The 15,410-nt window shown below is 40.2% G+C and overlaps 2 protein-coding genes across 3 annotated transcripts; both read left to right on the forward strand.

Moving 5' to 3' along the window:
* The first annotated feature begins 197 nt into the window (after nt 1-197).
* LOC117956740 (E3 ubiquitin-protein ligase ZNRF2-like) lies at nt 198-6,080 on the forward strand. Of its 2 annotated transcripts, XM_034891975.1 has the most exons (4): nt 208-936; nt 2,547-2,642; nt 4,247-4,352; nt 5,264-6,080. In XM_034891975.1, the coding sequence occupies exons 1-4, from the start codon at nt 609-611 to the stop codon at nt 5,319-5,321; spliced, it is 588 nt and encodes a 195-aa protein (XP_034747866.1). In that variant the 5' UTR covers nt 208-608; the 3' UTR covers nt 5,322-6,080. The 2 variants fall into 2 exon arrangements, with proteins under 2 accessions (XP_034747867.1, XP_034747866.1); XM_034891976.1 differs by lacking the exon at nt 2,547-2,642 and having other exon boundaries at nt 198-936.
* A 1,726-nt stretch (nt 6,081-7,806) lies between these two features.
* On the forward strand, nt 7,807-11,367 carry txnl4a (thioredoxin-like 4A). Its single transcript, XM_034891977.1, has 4 exons — nt 7,807-7,979; nt 8,222-8,401; nt 10,528-10,631; nt 10,837-11,367. Exons 2-4 carry the CDS (start codon nt 8,249-8,251, stop codon nt 11,006-11,008), a joined length of 429 nt encoding a protein of 142 aa, XP_034747868.1. The 5' UTR covers nt 7,807-7,979; nt 8,222-8,248; the 3' UTR covers nt 11,009-11,367.
* The last annotated feature ends 4,043 nt before the right edge of the window (nt 11,368-15,410 follow it).

A 15,410-nucleotide genomic window follows, 5' to 3' on the forward strand; every position in this document is an offset into this window, starting at 1 on the left:
TGGAAAAAAAGGCTTATCTAGAGCAAACCACAGCATAATATATATGCCTAGTTATTTTAATAAACAGGGGATTTAATTCTATATTGCAGTCATTTTCACCCTTTGTTCACCATTGTTTCCATGTCCTCACCGCTTTTACTTTGAAGACGATTTATGTTATTCTGGTGAAATTTATGTAGCTTGTCGGAGCTGTCGCACAGGGGGAGGAGGGCAATCCCTGCTTTTATTTTTCTTTCCAGACGGCCACAGTTGAGCACAAAAACAAACTTGAACCAGACGAGCAGTAGGTCAACACTTGCACTCATGTCCTCGTCTGAAGTGGAGCAATTGAAGACATTTATCTGAAGAGATTTTATCCTTTTAATTTTTCCATTGTTGAAAAAAGGGAAGGGCTCTGCCAAGAAAAAAAACAACCATTTGGAAATTAAGTTATGCGTCAGTGAATGCGCAATTTACGCACAGGGCGCACCATGAAACTTTGAGACGTTGGATCGCCTCGCGTTCACGTGCTAGGCTTGATTTCCTTTGTTGTTGTCAGTTCCTCAGAACTCACTGTAACCATGTGTCGTGGCTAAAAACTTTAAATTGCACACAAAAGCTGAGAAGACATGGGGGCAAAACAGAGCAGCCCGGTATTTGACGGCAGAACTCGGGCTTATTCCAGCTCTGATCTTCCATCTGGTAACTCCAGCGGAGGGGAAAGGATTGCGGGGTTTAGGTACACCAATGGACCAGATGGGCCCCGGATCCGTTACACAGGTGGAGGGCCAACCAGCTCCGGGCGCAGTATCCCAGCCGGTGGCAGATCGGGGTCGCACGGACTCAATCAGAGCCTCGATGGCACGGATGGTGGCGAGGAGAGCGAGCTGCCTCCAGAGGGCCACAGGTTGCTTATAGGGTCCCTACCGGTTCACCTGTCCCCTCACCTGATGGGAGGTAAGATTGTAAGGCATGGGTTACTATACATTAACACTTACTCCATAAAACTTCTGGGAAGAGGACAGTCACATAACAAGAGTGTGTTATCGCTCAATGCGAGTGTTACCTTTTAATCTCCTGATCTCCTGATTGTTCCTGAAGTACACATGGTCCGTTTTACTGTGTAGTGAGCAGACACATAATGGGCCATTATTTAATCTTTCTTTTTTAAATATTTTATTAAAATAGATAGATTCATCTATATTAAGTGCGTGTCTATAAATAGTGTGTCTGACCTTTTTGTACACTATATTGTCCTTATCTTACTAAAGGGCAATTTTTTCATCATTTGGCATAACTACTATTTCCGGGTTCTAATACTGTAGCACTCAGTATGAGTTTAGAGTCAACATGTTAGTTCATGTAGGAGTTTATGATACTCCTACAAGATATAATAAGCAACATCCATTACAGTTGCTTTCAAAGTTTTTTTTTCTCCCTTTGACATATGATACTGGGCATATGGTAATAGCAGTCTGATGACTGAGCTCTTTGTTTAACACTTCTGCACTTTTATTGCAGCCAGTGCCACAGGTGGCACAGCTGCACTGTACTGCCGTCTCTTTTCTTTTCTCTTTCTCCTCTGTCTTTCAAAACAGGCCCATTTTTCACTCCGGCTGAGAGGGAAGAGTGCATTATGTAGGTCAACAGATAAGAAATGAGCTTCCTGCTGGTTACACATTGCCTGACACCACACACACACACACACACACACACACACACATATATACTTCCTGAATCTGCAAGTATAGCTGTTTCTCAACTGGTGGGTTTGTCCTGGTCCCAACAAAACAAGACTGACTCTCATATACTGTAATAGCACTGTTATGACACTCTAACAGCCATGTCACTGCAAAACAAAGGCTCCTCAACAAAGCATTTCACATTTGACTGTGTTTCCTCCTGGATTCCTATTTTTTGGGAGTTTTTGTAAAGGCTCCAACTTTCTTATCTTTCATAACATGGTCAATAAAACTACATCTGAAGTTCTGCCTAGCCTCCTTCTCATTGCCGGCAATGGTAATTTTCCTTAAGAGGAAGTGTAATCATTAATCACCACATCGATAACCTCTGCTTATCAGAATCATGTGATTGTGTGACCCTGCATGCTTATCCTTTCTTACAAACACATGAAAGGTTCACGCAGAGCAGTTCCTGCCTGCATATCTGAAGCATTTGTTGTCCCTTTCTCAACTGAGGTGTTGTAATGTCTCAGGTCAAGCAGTTCCTGGCCTGTTGTGCAGCTGAATATGCAGGTCTTATGAATTGATTGACTTTGTCGATCTCAGGCGTGCGGTGCAATTTTTTATTATGTTACCTAAAGGATGTGTTTGCAGTTAGTTTGTAATGAGGAATGGCACCTAAAGGTGGCATGATTAGCTAATCGGAGAGTCAGACAGTTAAGCAAATGCATGGAGTTGTTAGGTCATGTACGTCTGTTTAAGATCAAGGTCATGCAAACTGTCCCACGCCCTTAGTTGTGTACATTACAAAATAACTATGTTGTGAGAGGGACGTTGGCTCATCTGGGTCCTCATGTTCTTGTGGTCTTTGTGTTTTCTCCACAGGCTTCCACTGTCCCGTTTGCTCCAAGTTTATGGCATCAGATGAAATAGAGAAGCACCTGCTCATGTGTTTCAGCAAAACGCGCCTCACCTACAACAGTAAGAAACCAAAAGTGCAAGAGGTCATGGGGGATTCTTAAAGTCAAAGGATTTGGTATTAGTTGTTCGCCACAGCTACCATCTGTTATTCTTCAGTTTTTAATCATTAATTTCTGTTTCAAAAAAGCATGCAAAAGAACTAAACAATGATAATGATGAATGCTGGTGCATCAGAGGGCTGTGACAGGACTACAAATGGCCAGCATTCAGATCCTTGACTAGAATAAAACTTGCAGTACAACAATGTAAAAAATATTCCATTACTAGCACAAGTCATGCATAAAAGTACTCCTAAATCAGGATAATGGATTTTTATTTATTGTTTTGTTTGAAAAAGCAGCCATTATCCGACTTTAAACCAGTAAAGAACATTGACAAATAGCTAAAAAAGTGAACCAAATTTTGTGTAATCCTTTTTTTTTCTCCATGTAAACATCCAGTGACCCCTCATATTTATCTGAGGACCCCTTGGAGGACCCTGATCCCATTTTGGGAACCACATTGTGTATTACTTTGTAAGCTGCATGTTAATGGTGTAAATGGTTGACATGGATCTACTCTGGTTGGGTAGTTTGAACAATAATCCTATTTTATAAGATCATCACAGGTTTCTTTTATCTAATTTTGCAAGGTAACTGGTAACTGTAGCTGTCAAATAAGTGGTAAGGTACCATATGTACTTTTTATAAATGTAAAGGAGTAGAAGTAGAAGGTAGCCTAGATTGTACGCCCTATTGTTTTTACAACTCATTCATAAATATGTTTTTCAAGAACTCACTATCCACAGAAATGCACCTGTTCTAGATGTTATACGGTGTTGCATGCAGGTATGCAGCTGCACATGTACATAGCCACCTACATACGCAGGCGGACTAACTGTGAAGTGTACACACCTACATGTGCACACACAGGAAATGCAGACATAAAGTTGTCACTACACACACTTTCTGCAACTAGAGAGACATCCCAGGCTCGATAGTGTTGCTTGTACATAAACAAAATTAGATTGCTCAGGTATAAGTGTGCACAGACATGCACACACAGTTTGTCAGCTGGCGCACCCCCGCAAGCAGCATGCATGTCACTGATAAATATACAGTACGTGCTGCTCATAGACTGCACCGTTTGGCTTATCACAGGCGTACAGATGTGTAAAACCTGTACAATTGCTTTATCCTTCACCTAACCCGTGCAAATATTTTCATAAGTGCATTTGAAGACGTTTTTCTTACTTCTCCTGCAGGATTCATTTTGACATGAGCACATGAGAAACAACAGACAGTCCTAGTTACTCCTTCGCCTCATGTATTGACCTTGGGGCCTGTCATAGAGTCATCAAACCTGTTATTGTAACACAACATCTAACTACAGAAAGAAGAGGTGGAACTAAGTTCTACGTAACACAATCAATTCCCACTGGAGAATGCATATTATCCACTACTGTAGAGAGATACCAGTACTCATCTGGGCACAGACAACTGGTACTAAAGTTAAACAGATGGTTGTGCAGGATTCAGTGACTGAACTTAACATCTGATGCCTGGTTCGGTGTGCTAGGCAGAGCTCTTTTCTCAGTTAGTCTCTGTCCGTATTGTCTTTCTCAGAGGACATCCTGTCCAGAGACTCTGGGGAATGTGCCATCTGTTTAGATGAGCTGGAGCAGGGAGACACAATCGCCAGGCTGCCCTGCCTCTGTATCTACCATAAAGGGTAACTAACACACACAAACACACACAACTTCCTTTTTAGCATACAGACATGACAGTGGTATCGGACATGTTTCATAAGAGCCTGAAAAACTTGAATAAAAGTGTATATACAGTACGTACTCTCTCGCTTACTGAAAGTTAGGGGTGGCAGTAGCTCGGTCCATGGGGACTTGGCTTTAGGAACTGAAGGGCCGGTTCAAGTCCCGGTACAGACCAAGTGTGGAGTGTGGACTGGTCGCCGTAACTTACCATGGCCGACCCTGCATGCTGACCCTCTGATAAAAAAAACACACGTAGGTGGCATCTAAGAAGGATTTGCGAAGAGATACATAACTGCCTAAAAATTGCCTTGTGTTGATTAACCAATAAAGCAAAGTTCTTGTTTTATTTGTTCAAAGTAATAAAGGAACAGTGTTGACAATTAAGGGAAGTATGGACAAGTTCAGCTCATTTTAAGACTAAAAACAAGGAAGGAAACAGCTAGCTCTGTCCAAAGGTAACAAAATCGCTCAAACAAGATACAGCATGTCTGCTAATAAGCTTTAGAGGTGCTCGTAGGCAGATTTGTTACCTTTGGAGGGAGACAGGCTAGCTGTTTTTCCCTGTTTTCAGTCTTTATGCTAAGCTAAACTAAGCTGGTTGTGGTAGCCCTATAGACTCATATGAGAGTGGTATCAATCTTTGCTTCTAACTCTCAGCAAAAAAAGTTTAACATTTAGTTTTAAAAGACCTTCATCGTGTGTAGGAACAAGAACCTCCATATGTACACACAGATGCTTGATCATTTATCCCATTAGAGGATCGCAAAAATTAGATCAATTGGTGAATGACTCACCCTGTGAAATTATAAAATAAAGGAGTAATTCAGCTTATTTTTTAAACTTCGCTGTTTTCCTCCTCTTCTTGTTTCAGGTGTATAGACGAGTGGTTTGAGGTGAATCGCTCGTGTCCAGAGCATCCCGCCGACTAGGAGCTGCAGGAGGACAGTTTCAGTCTTCTGTACATCACTGTGGTCGACCGTGTGCCCCAACACTGTCGGTTCCAGCCAAGCATCCTCAGGGATTGGAAGACATTGATGTGCACAGGATTTTTTTTTCATATTGCATCACGAACTTGAGATGTACTTTGGATATGTTTCTCCATACGTCGTGGGATGCTCAAAGAACCACTGTTGGAGTCAGTTTGTCTCCAGAAAATATGTGAATGTTCCTTATGCCACCTGCTGGCCTAAAGTGGGTTCATGCAATCTGGGATCGGAACTGAACTGTTTTGCTGAACAGGGTGTGGTTTTATGGCACAAGACTTGTATAACCAACACGGTAGGAGAGTTCTGTCTCTTTTTAGCAGGTTGAGAGACAGAAGGCTGAAGGCCGATGTTGTGCTATGTGAAAAACGATGCCTTTTGTCAGCTTTAAGGGATGATTACAGTGTTGATGCTTAATAAGGAAACAGATCAGAATTTTATTGTGAAATTGTTTTGTGCTAAACAATCATGTGTCCTCGACCAAATAGTCTAATGTGAAGTAGTCGGACTTTGTCGATCACCTGTCCATTGACAACCTCAGTAATGTTATTGTGTAGTTTAATGGTGGAATTAAAGATAGGCTATGCGCTGCTATGTCATAGACTGGAATATTTTCCTTTGTTTATTGTACGTTCTATTTGAACTGTAATGAATTGCACAACAATAAATGTTTTGTCTTTATGTCTATGTACAGCATACAAACTATTAAATGTTGTAATGTAAAAGTTTAATTTTTATACTCATTTATATGGAATGGAAATAAGTCAACCCCAATGAGAGGCATTTCACCATTTGGTGGTGAAGATGTGAAATGAGGCAACAAAAATTAGACATTTAAAAAAAGTATTTATCCCACAGAAGTATAATTTAAACAGGATGTTTGCAGTTGAGATACATCCCCAAAAAATACAACGGAATGGTATATCCTATTAAAAAATGACCACTATAAGGTTTATTAACAAGAGAGCTGATTTATTGCGTTCTATCAGCCGAGACACGGCAGTAAAGAGGAGTATTGACTCATCTGGGCATGCAGGGACATGGTTAAAGTATATTAAGTGTTCTTTCGGTTTGTCAGCATTCTGCCTCAAATAGCAGCTTTGAATTTACTAAAGGTGTTGCAGAGACAACGCCTCTGCATTTCTTTGAATATCTTTGCTAATAAAATCCTTAGAAGGTATTTTCTCTTAACAGCAAATGAAAGGGTCCGTCTCCAAGAAAAGATATCATTTGAAGGACAACTTTTATCATCTAAAAGTACTTTCATCATATTTACTTATTGCAATTTCTATCCAGATTGGAACCACACAGGTGTAAAAGAGAGCTCTCGTCACCAACTCACTTCAGCTATTCATTTTAATTATTATAATCTTTTTATAGTATTGACTGGAGAACATCAGGGTACAAGCAGCCGAAAAATGGGTTTCATCAGGAAGGGGGGCTGGCGTCTCCCTTAGAGATAGGTTGAGAAGCTCAGTCATCGGAGAGGAGCTCGGAGTAGAGCCTCTGCTCCTTCACGGTGCAAGGAGCCAGTTGAGGTGGTTTAGGCATCTGGTGAGGATGCTTCCTGGGCGCCTCCCTAGGGAGGTGTTCCAGGCACGTCCAGCTGGGAGGAGGTCTTGGGGAAGACCCAGGACTAGGTGGAGAGATTATATCTCCAAACTGGCCTGGGAACGCCTCGGGATCCCCCAGTCGGAGCTGGTTGATGTGGCTCGGGAAAGGGAAGTTTGGGGTCCCCTGCTGGAGCTGCTGCCCCCGCGACCCGATACCGGATAAGCGGATGAAGATGGATGGATGGATGGATGGTAGTGACTGGAGGAATGTTGGAAAGTTAGAAATTCTCCTCACATAAGTCACAAACAAACACGTCTGTCCTCATGCCAATGTGGGCAAGTTTAAGTCTTGTTTTTGTGAAGTCTGTCTTGATTGTGCCATCAGAGGTTTTTGGTTTGCTTCTTGACAAAATCCTAACTTTATTGAAGAATGTATATTGGGTAAAGCATTTAAAACATTTCTGATTTGGGATAAAATCACATATGCCTGCATGCAAACTGATTTTTGTAAATTAGTAATCCAATCATATTAATCTAAATCTTCTCAGTTATATCTAATATTTATATGACTGATATCTCATTTATTACATGTTTTAAGTGCCCAGTATGTTTTATGAGTATTGCAATTTTGTGTTTTGAAATGTGTTAACTACACAACAAAAACACAACTTGTATTTTTGCATTGACTTTATACGTAAATTCACACATATAACATCAAATGTATAAAACTTGACTGAAGGTACCATTATATTTTTCTAAAAATGAAACTATTATATCAACTGTGTTAACAGATTTGTTATTATTTACAAAAACACAAATTAAAATCGAATACCTTATTTCTTTGACAGTCCTTTGTTGTGATGACGCAAATGTAGGTGCACGTACACGTGACGTAACTACGTCGTGACCACAGTGTCGCTCGTTTGATGACGTGCGAATAGAACGCACGAAAAGGTACACAACGGCATCGGTTAACAAGCTTCTTCTACCTTAGCTAGCTAAATTAGAGTTATCACGCCACGTTTTAGTACGCATTTCTTTTTACTTTAAGGTAAGTTTTTTTTTAAATCGTAACTAAGTAATTATTTCTTCTTCTAGATCTTTCTTTGGCTTCTTAACTAGCTAACGTCTGTTGCCTGCAGGATAACTAGCTAAACATACATAGCGGTTAGCTAGCTGACGTTAACGTTACTGAAACTACAAGCAAAATTCAGATTTTCGATGCCAACTCAACGTTGCTCTCCTTGCCTCTCAAGTTATGTGAAGGTCAAATCAAATGTGTTGTTTTTTCAGCTTGGGAATCGACAGTTTAGGATCAAGATGTCGTACATGCTACCACATCTCCATAATGGCTGGCAGGTTGACCAAGCCATCCTGTCTGAGGAGGACCGAGTCCTCGTGATCCGCTTTGGACACGACTGGGACCCAACATGTATGAAAATGGACGAAGTTCTCTACAGCATCGCTGAAAAGGTTTGATTAGTGTCTTCTCCGACTGTGTGTGTTGTAACAATAGCATTATAAGCTAACCCCTGGCTGCTATCCGAAAATGCGCAATAGCATCACCGGCTGGACCGCTGTAACCGATATATTCTAGGTTTCCATGGAGATAACGTTGTATTTGGCCAAATGAGACCGTAGTACAGTACAGCAAAGCGTAAAGTCGCACGTGAACAGCAACAGTAGCCAACAAATATGTTTAAGATTAAGACCTAATTTTTAATTTTTGCTGTACAATTAATTGTCTCGGAAATAATTCACGATATAATTGTCTTTTTTGGACAGATTAAAAAATATTTTTATTTTATTTTTCAAACGAATAAATGAACCCTATGATACTTCTTTTGGTTATTTAACTGTTATGGTGTAATAACAAGTACACAGCCTGTAAAGTGAACTATGCCTCTTTAAAAAAGAAAATTAAATTAAATTAACATAAAATTGACAGTTACCATTGACAGTCATACCCCTTAGCTAATGTTAGCAATTATTGCGGTTAAAAAAGAAATTGCAATTACTTAAACAAATAGTGTGATTAGACAATTTAAAAAAATGTATTACAGGCCTAGTCACATCATATGCCAACAACATATACAGGCCTAAAAATATCAGAATAACTGTGGGGATGGAAATAAATACTGTGATGATCATAAGCTGTAGTATTGATAAAAGTTACCTTGTGTTTAGTACAGTTAGACTCCATAGGGAGCTTTACGTTATTAAAATCCTTGATTGTCCTTTGTTAGCTGGGTTAAATGTTGCCACAGCAACTAATTGACATCATTTGCATTCAATGCAAAATGCATAGTCTTACAATTAACCATGATGACACTTCATATCGGCTGTATTAAATAACATTTAAAAAATGCTTGCCAGGTAAAACAAAATGGCCAATTACAGTTTATAGTTTGACTTGCCCTCAGCTGAAAATCCTATTGATTTTACAGGTAACAGAAAATCATGCGAGGGTCCTTTTCTCCAATGCTGAAGATGTTTTCTAGTATGGATTTATGTGCATACTGTCTCCTAAAGGGATGTGGAGATTCATCACTTTTTTATCATCACACCGTTCACTGCTCTTGGGAGTTTATTGCTGATTTTACAACTGAGATTCCCATTACAATATGTTATGTTGGGGTTATCTTGCTCTCAGTCAGCAGTTTGTAGACCGTTTTCAGGACATGCTGCACAAAGCTTTTCAGGCAGTTAACAAGCTGAAGAATTGCAATACATTCTAAAAAAGATAGTGTTTTGAAGTTTATTTGAGCACTTTTCATACCAGCTCAGGTTTGTGAAGGTTTGCAGGTAATGCAAAGAAGGACACCATACCTCTTTCTAAAATGTTGGAAAAACTAGAGCAGATAATAAATAACACTAAAAAAGCTTACTAAAGAAATCCAGCTACAATTATTTGTTCTAAGAAAAGACTTTTAGTTAGTTTGATGCTTTTTTCAGCTTTTTTTGCCGTGTTTCCCCACGGTTTTTGGCCCTTTTTAGCTGCATTTCACATTCATTCAACTTAGGTGCTGACAGAAACAGCATGGGTGCTGCACCTTAGACTTATAATGGTAGGGAAACACCTGGTATGTTTAGCAATAGTTCATAAAAAAACATAAAATATCCCAATGTTTTTTGACCAAATACATCAATGTCAATACATCGGCAGTATTGTTGGGTTACTATTGTTGCTTTCACAAAATATTTTCACAATGAGAGTTCAAATAAATAATCATCAGTAATGTAGATGTAATGACAACGTTGGTAAAAGCAAATAGAACAGCTAAAACAGTCTGGTAAGTTCCGAAAAACATACTTAATGTATGTCATTTCACGATATTACGATATCCAAAATTTAAGACGATATCTAGCTTCATATGTTGATATAATATTGATATATTCCCCAATCCTAATCTTACAAAGAACTTTAAATGTTATAAGGTAGCAAGTGTACTAGTCATGCAAATAACTCAACGCATGGTAGTGTGAACTGACAAAGCAGGTGAAAAAAAGAAATGTAATGCTGAACAGGTTGCTGTTCATCATGCTACGTTGATTGTTTACTGTTGCGTTAATAATCCAATATTCCATGTGCCTGACAGGTGAAGAATTTCGCCGTCATATACCTGGTGGACATCACAGAAGTGCCTGACTTCAACAAGATGTACGAGTTGTACGACCCCTGCACCGTCATGTTCTTTTTCAGGTAAGGCGCTTAATGTCTGGACTTCAAAATATCAATGTAAATGCTATGAATTGGGATTATTATGATGTGATTTAAATGAACCCGGGTTGCTGTATGAGGACCTTCTCATATAAAGCCTCCTTGTTTGTCGTCGTTGGGGAACTACTGTGCGACTCCAGAACTTCATAGTATTATTATTTTTATGATTATTGGTGTTTTTTTCCAGGAACAAGCACATCATGATTGATTTGGGTACCGGCAACAACAACAAGATAAACTGGACAATGGAGGACAAGCAGGAGATGATTGACATTGTTGAGACAGTGTACCGTGGAGCAAGAAAGGGAAGAGGTCTGGTGGTGTCCCCAAAGGATTATTCTACAAAATACAGATATTGAGATTTTTTTTTTTTTTTTTTTTTTTTGATGTACCTTTTTTTGAGGAGTTGTTTCCCCCCCCTCCCCCCCCCCCGATTTTTAGTGACGCACAGACTACAAGTTACACAATTCAAGGAAGATCTTTTTTAACATTTTAGTTTTTTGCTATGAAACAGAACAATATTCCTACCAGTGGTAATGACTTTGTGCCATTTGTGTTTTTTTGTGCGCAGATCGACGTGTTTTCAGTTTCTTTAACAACTGTGTTTTTTTTAAAAACTCAACTATGAAACAGGTGCTTAAGAAACCAGACACAGTGTAATACAAAATCCTCATATTTGAATGTTGTAATAAACACAGATGGATATTTACATTTGAAAGTGTATCGCTGTGGGTCTTTCCAGTTGTTCCGAGCTGCTAATGTCACTTAGAATGGTGGGCGCTGTGAACGCAGTCGCCCACAAATACTACATTATCTTTGTGCCACAGTGGTTAGGTAATATAGACGATACAATTTACAATCCGTGGCTGTCCGTTGTAAAAGCAGGGATGCTCATTATGTTTCCTTTTTTCTGGAGTGTCAGACGTTGAGTCAACTCAGTCATGTTGGAGACGTTTGTGTTGGTTTATGTTTACTGAAGTTATTAGCTTTGATATCCGGGATCGAGAGCTCCCAAAAAAGCTTTAAAGCTTCTGGACACACGCAGGGGATTTCACTTATTCCGGCTGATTAGACCTCTGAGACCTTTTAGAAGCTGTCATTTGTCCTGTTTTACTGACTGAAAATAACCAAGGAAAGTTAGTAGGCAATAATTAATGATTTAATTACATAACACTACTTCCATTTTTATTTACATAGATTGTAAGCCATGTGTATCTGGAAATAAATCCAATTTTGGTGGGGAAAACATGACAATGTCCAAGCTTAAAGCAAGAGAGGGCATTTCCCTAAAATCTCCATCAGGTGGTGCCAGAGATATTTTAGTCAGTAATACTACAGATTCTACTACTGATTGGATTAGTGGAGTTAAGTGATTTTCTTGTAAGGGATGGTGTTTTCATTAAAGAAAAACAACGTATACGATTTTCCATCAGCATTTTCTGTGAAAGTAGACTCAACACTAGTGCTACTAATATAATTAATACAAATACAAGTTCAAAATACAAGAAATTAAATCATAGATCTACATTTCAACCATTACACCCAACTCTGTGTGATATAAATGAGCAGTATGTACACAGTATGTGTGAGCCAAAAAACCTAGAGAAGGATTTAAAACAAGTGCACTCTATGTAGCCTATAATAGAATAAAAATAACATAGGTACTTAGTTTAAGTAATAGAAATAAACTGTTAACAGAAAGAAAGAAACAAGCCAAATAGAGATGATGGGGTATTTACAGGTGATGTTGTATAATGTCTTCTGGTTGCTCTGCACTCTGCTGGTCACTGTGTACTAGAACTACAAGGATGAACACTAGTAAATTGAATACACAGATCATTGGAATAAATTGTGTATGAATTGAAAGTGGGACACTAAATACAGAGGTGGATATGTACAACTATTGCACAAAATGGGCTACACAGGCTGTGTTGAGTGAAGATGGTAGAGTATTGGAGACCTAAAGGAATATTACGTACAACACAGTATATTAAAACCCATATATGCACACAGCAACAACAATAGTAAGTGCTGGGTGTTGTGAAGACACTATAGGGAGACATTCACATATCGGAATTAACTGTTTATGGGTGTGATGTCCTGCGGGAAGAAACACTTCTTGTGTCTGCTTGCTTTCGCGCACAGTGACAGAGGAAATCACATATGTTTTCACAAATGAATTCACATATGTTTTAGCCAAGGTGTAAAGTGTCTGTGATAAATAGCACTAAGGGACTTCTCCTGACTCTTGATATTACAGCCATAGTGCAATTTTTGGGACACGTGCTATATCTTCACCATGTAGCAACTGGGGTTTAATTTGTACTGTGTATGTGTTTTAAGTTTTGTAGAGAGTTCAATATGTTTTCATAAGAAAAGGGTGTCAAGTCATGATGATTTTCTGTAAAGACAGTATATACACACACTAAAAAAATTATTTCTGTGTTAAAAAGTCCTGTCTAAGAAATATATATCGGTAATATCGGTCAGCCATCAGCTCCATCTGTTACACCTCCTTATAACCAGACATCGCACACTGCCTGAGAGACAGAGTCCAATTTGATGAGTGTGAAGATGAGTTGAAAGGGAACAAATTCTGTCTCTCTCAGTCTATTTCACTGTGTCTGCGTGCGTGCATGTGTGTGCGTGTTTGGACCAAAGACAGAGAGGGATCCTCTCCAGAGAGAATAGCCTGACCCCTTCACCTCTCCTCAGTTAGACAAGTTGGGAGTCAATTGGGATAAGAGCTCCAATCTCAGAGTGAATGTGTGTGTTCTCTTGGTTCTACAGGACAATTCACTATGCTGTGTGTCTTTGGTGTTGACACGCCCCCTCACCCAGCTCCCGACTGATCACCGTCTGGTTCTAACTTTGCACCAGCACTCTGGCCAAAGAGAGAGAGAGAGAGAGAGAGATGGAGGGGGAAGATGGGGAGGACGGAACAACAGCTGACCGCCAAAAGGAGGTGAGTAAGGAGAGAGGAGGTCAACAACTGCTGTGGCGGCAGCAAAAGAAAACCCTCTGACCACACTTGGCTGCTCTGAAGTAAAAACCACATAATCTCTAATACATCAGTTTTTTAGGAACCAGAAAAATGTTGGGTTTTTAGGTTGAGTGCCATTAATTTCTAAGCATAACAATATGAAAACTGAAGTTACAGAATGACCTCATTGTCTTAAGGTTTTACACTGGCAGGCGTGAGTGCAAAATTAACTAGTTTTCTGTGTGTGGAACATGTTGAGGACCTAGAGACACCCCCTCCAGTCCTACCATGTCCTTTCCACTTACATTAACCTACAGTCTGGCGTGCTTTTGTCTTGTCTGGCCTGTCCCTGCAGGGTCTATGTGCATTATTACTGTGCCATTGGCCTCATATGGAGCGTCGGGCCAAAGGCCGCCTCCATTGGTCCATTATAATCCACATTATCATGCATTGTTGTTCCCTATTACTGTTAATCAACTCAGCCTCAAGGGAAAGGAAAGGTCTGGACGTGGAAGGGTTACTGGGAAACTCCGGTCTTGACTCACGGAGTCATGGCGGGACGTACAGTGCAGTGTGTGTCTGTGTGTAAATCAGGAAAGTGGAGTTGTTTTTCTCATGGACTATATAGGGAATATGCACCCTCACCCCTAAAGCTCTACTAATCCAGGATCTGTTTTCAACTGATAGTGTTTAAATGGATCTGCACAAAGAGGGTGCAGCAGACAGGCCTTGAGGATCATCTGGGTGCCAGGGGGAAGACATGCTGGCGTCCCTCCATCTTCTCTCTCTGGCATTCTTCCCTTTCCCTTTTTCTAGTCTGTCACTGTCCATGTGGGTGCCCAACGTGGGGGGAAGGGTGGAACACCCCACCCCCACCTCTGCAGCTTCTCCTATTGGCACATGTACACACACACATATACACAAACACTGTGTTAACCCCTTTCCTTTACCCAGTGACTGTGTGGTGACTGCGACTCAACAGTGCATCATCACATTTTGAGCCAATAGCTTCTGAAAGTCCTAAAGTCAGCCTGATTTATCACCATGAGTGAGTCCATGTTGCCTTTTTGGCCTGAGGACCCATTGTCACAGATTGATACTGCGTGTTTGCACTGAAATAGTACCAAATAAAACACTTGGTGGGTATTTTAATAGACATAAATGTAAAGTAAATAAGGAGAATTAACGTGCATTTTAAGGAGACCTACAAAGAAATGTTGGCAAAAAAACTCCAAACTCCCTCAAGATCCTCTGATCTATTTTCTTCTGAGATCAGCTCAGTTGCTAGGCTTCAGCGGAGTAAACAAAATACTTCCTACAGGTTGATAAAGATCAACTAGGGCAGATGTTTCATACTGATGGAAACCCTACGCTATTAACGACCCGCCTGCCTACTTCCTTTCATAGATGCTGACACACTTAGCAGCTGGGTGTTACGTTGGTTTAATTCCCTTCTCTTTCCCTCCTTGCTTCTGCCTTTCACTCCACTTAGGGACCTGTGATTAAATGGATTTGCTTCTCTCTTCCTGAATCATTCCCAAAGGGGTGTCATCCCTCCATCTGCAACAAAATGAGGGGTCTATTTAACTTAACAGAGACCGATACCAGCGCACAGAGAGGTGTGTTTGTGCAGTCTGTGGCACTGTTGCCGCTAATGCACCACACACACAGACCAAACACACATGGATCACATGAGCCCCCCCCCCCCACACACACACACACACACACATTCACCTCCATTCATCGCAGACGCCTTCATTCAGAAGCTGTAAGTCCAA

This window comes from Etheostoma cragini, chromosome 14, assembly GCF_013103735.1.
Source record: "Etheostoma cragini isolate CJK2018 chromosome 14, CSU_Ecrag_1.0, whole genome shotgun sequence".
In the NCBI taxonomy this organism is placed as follows: Eukaryota; Metazoa; Chordata; class Actinopteri; order Perciformes; family Percidae; genus Etheostoma; species Etheostoma cragini.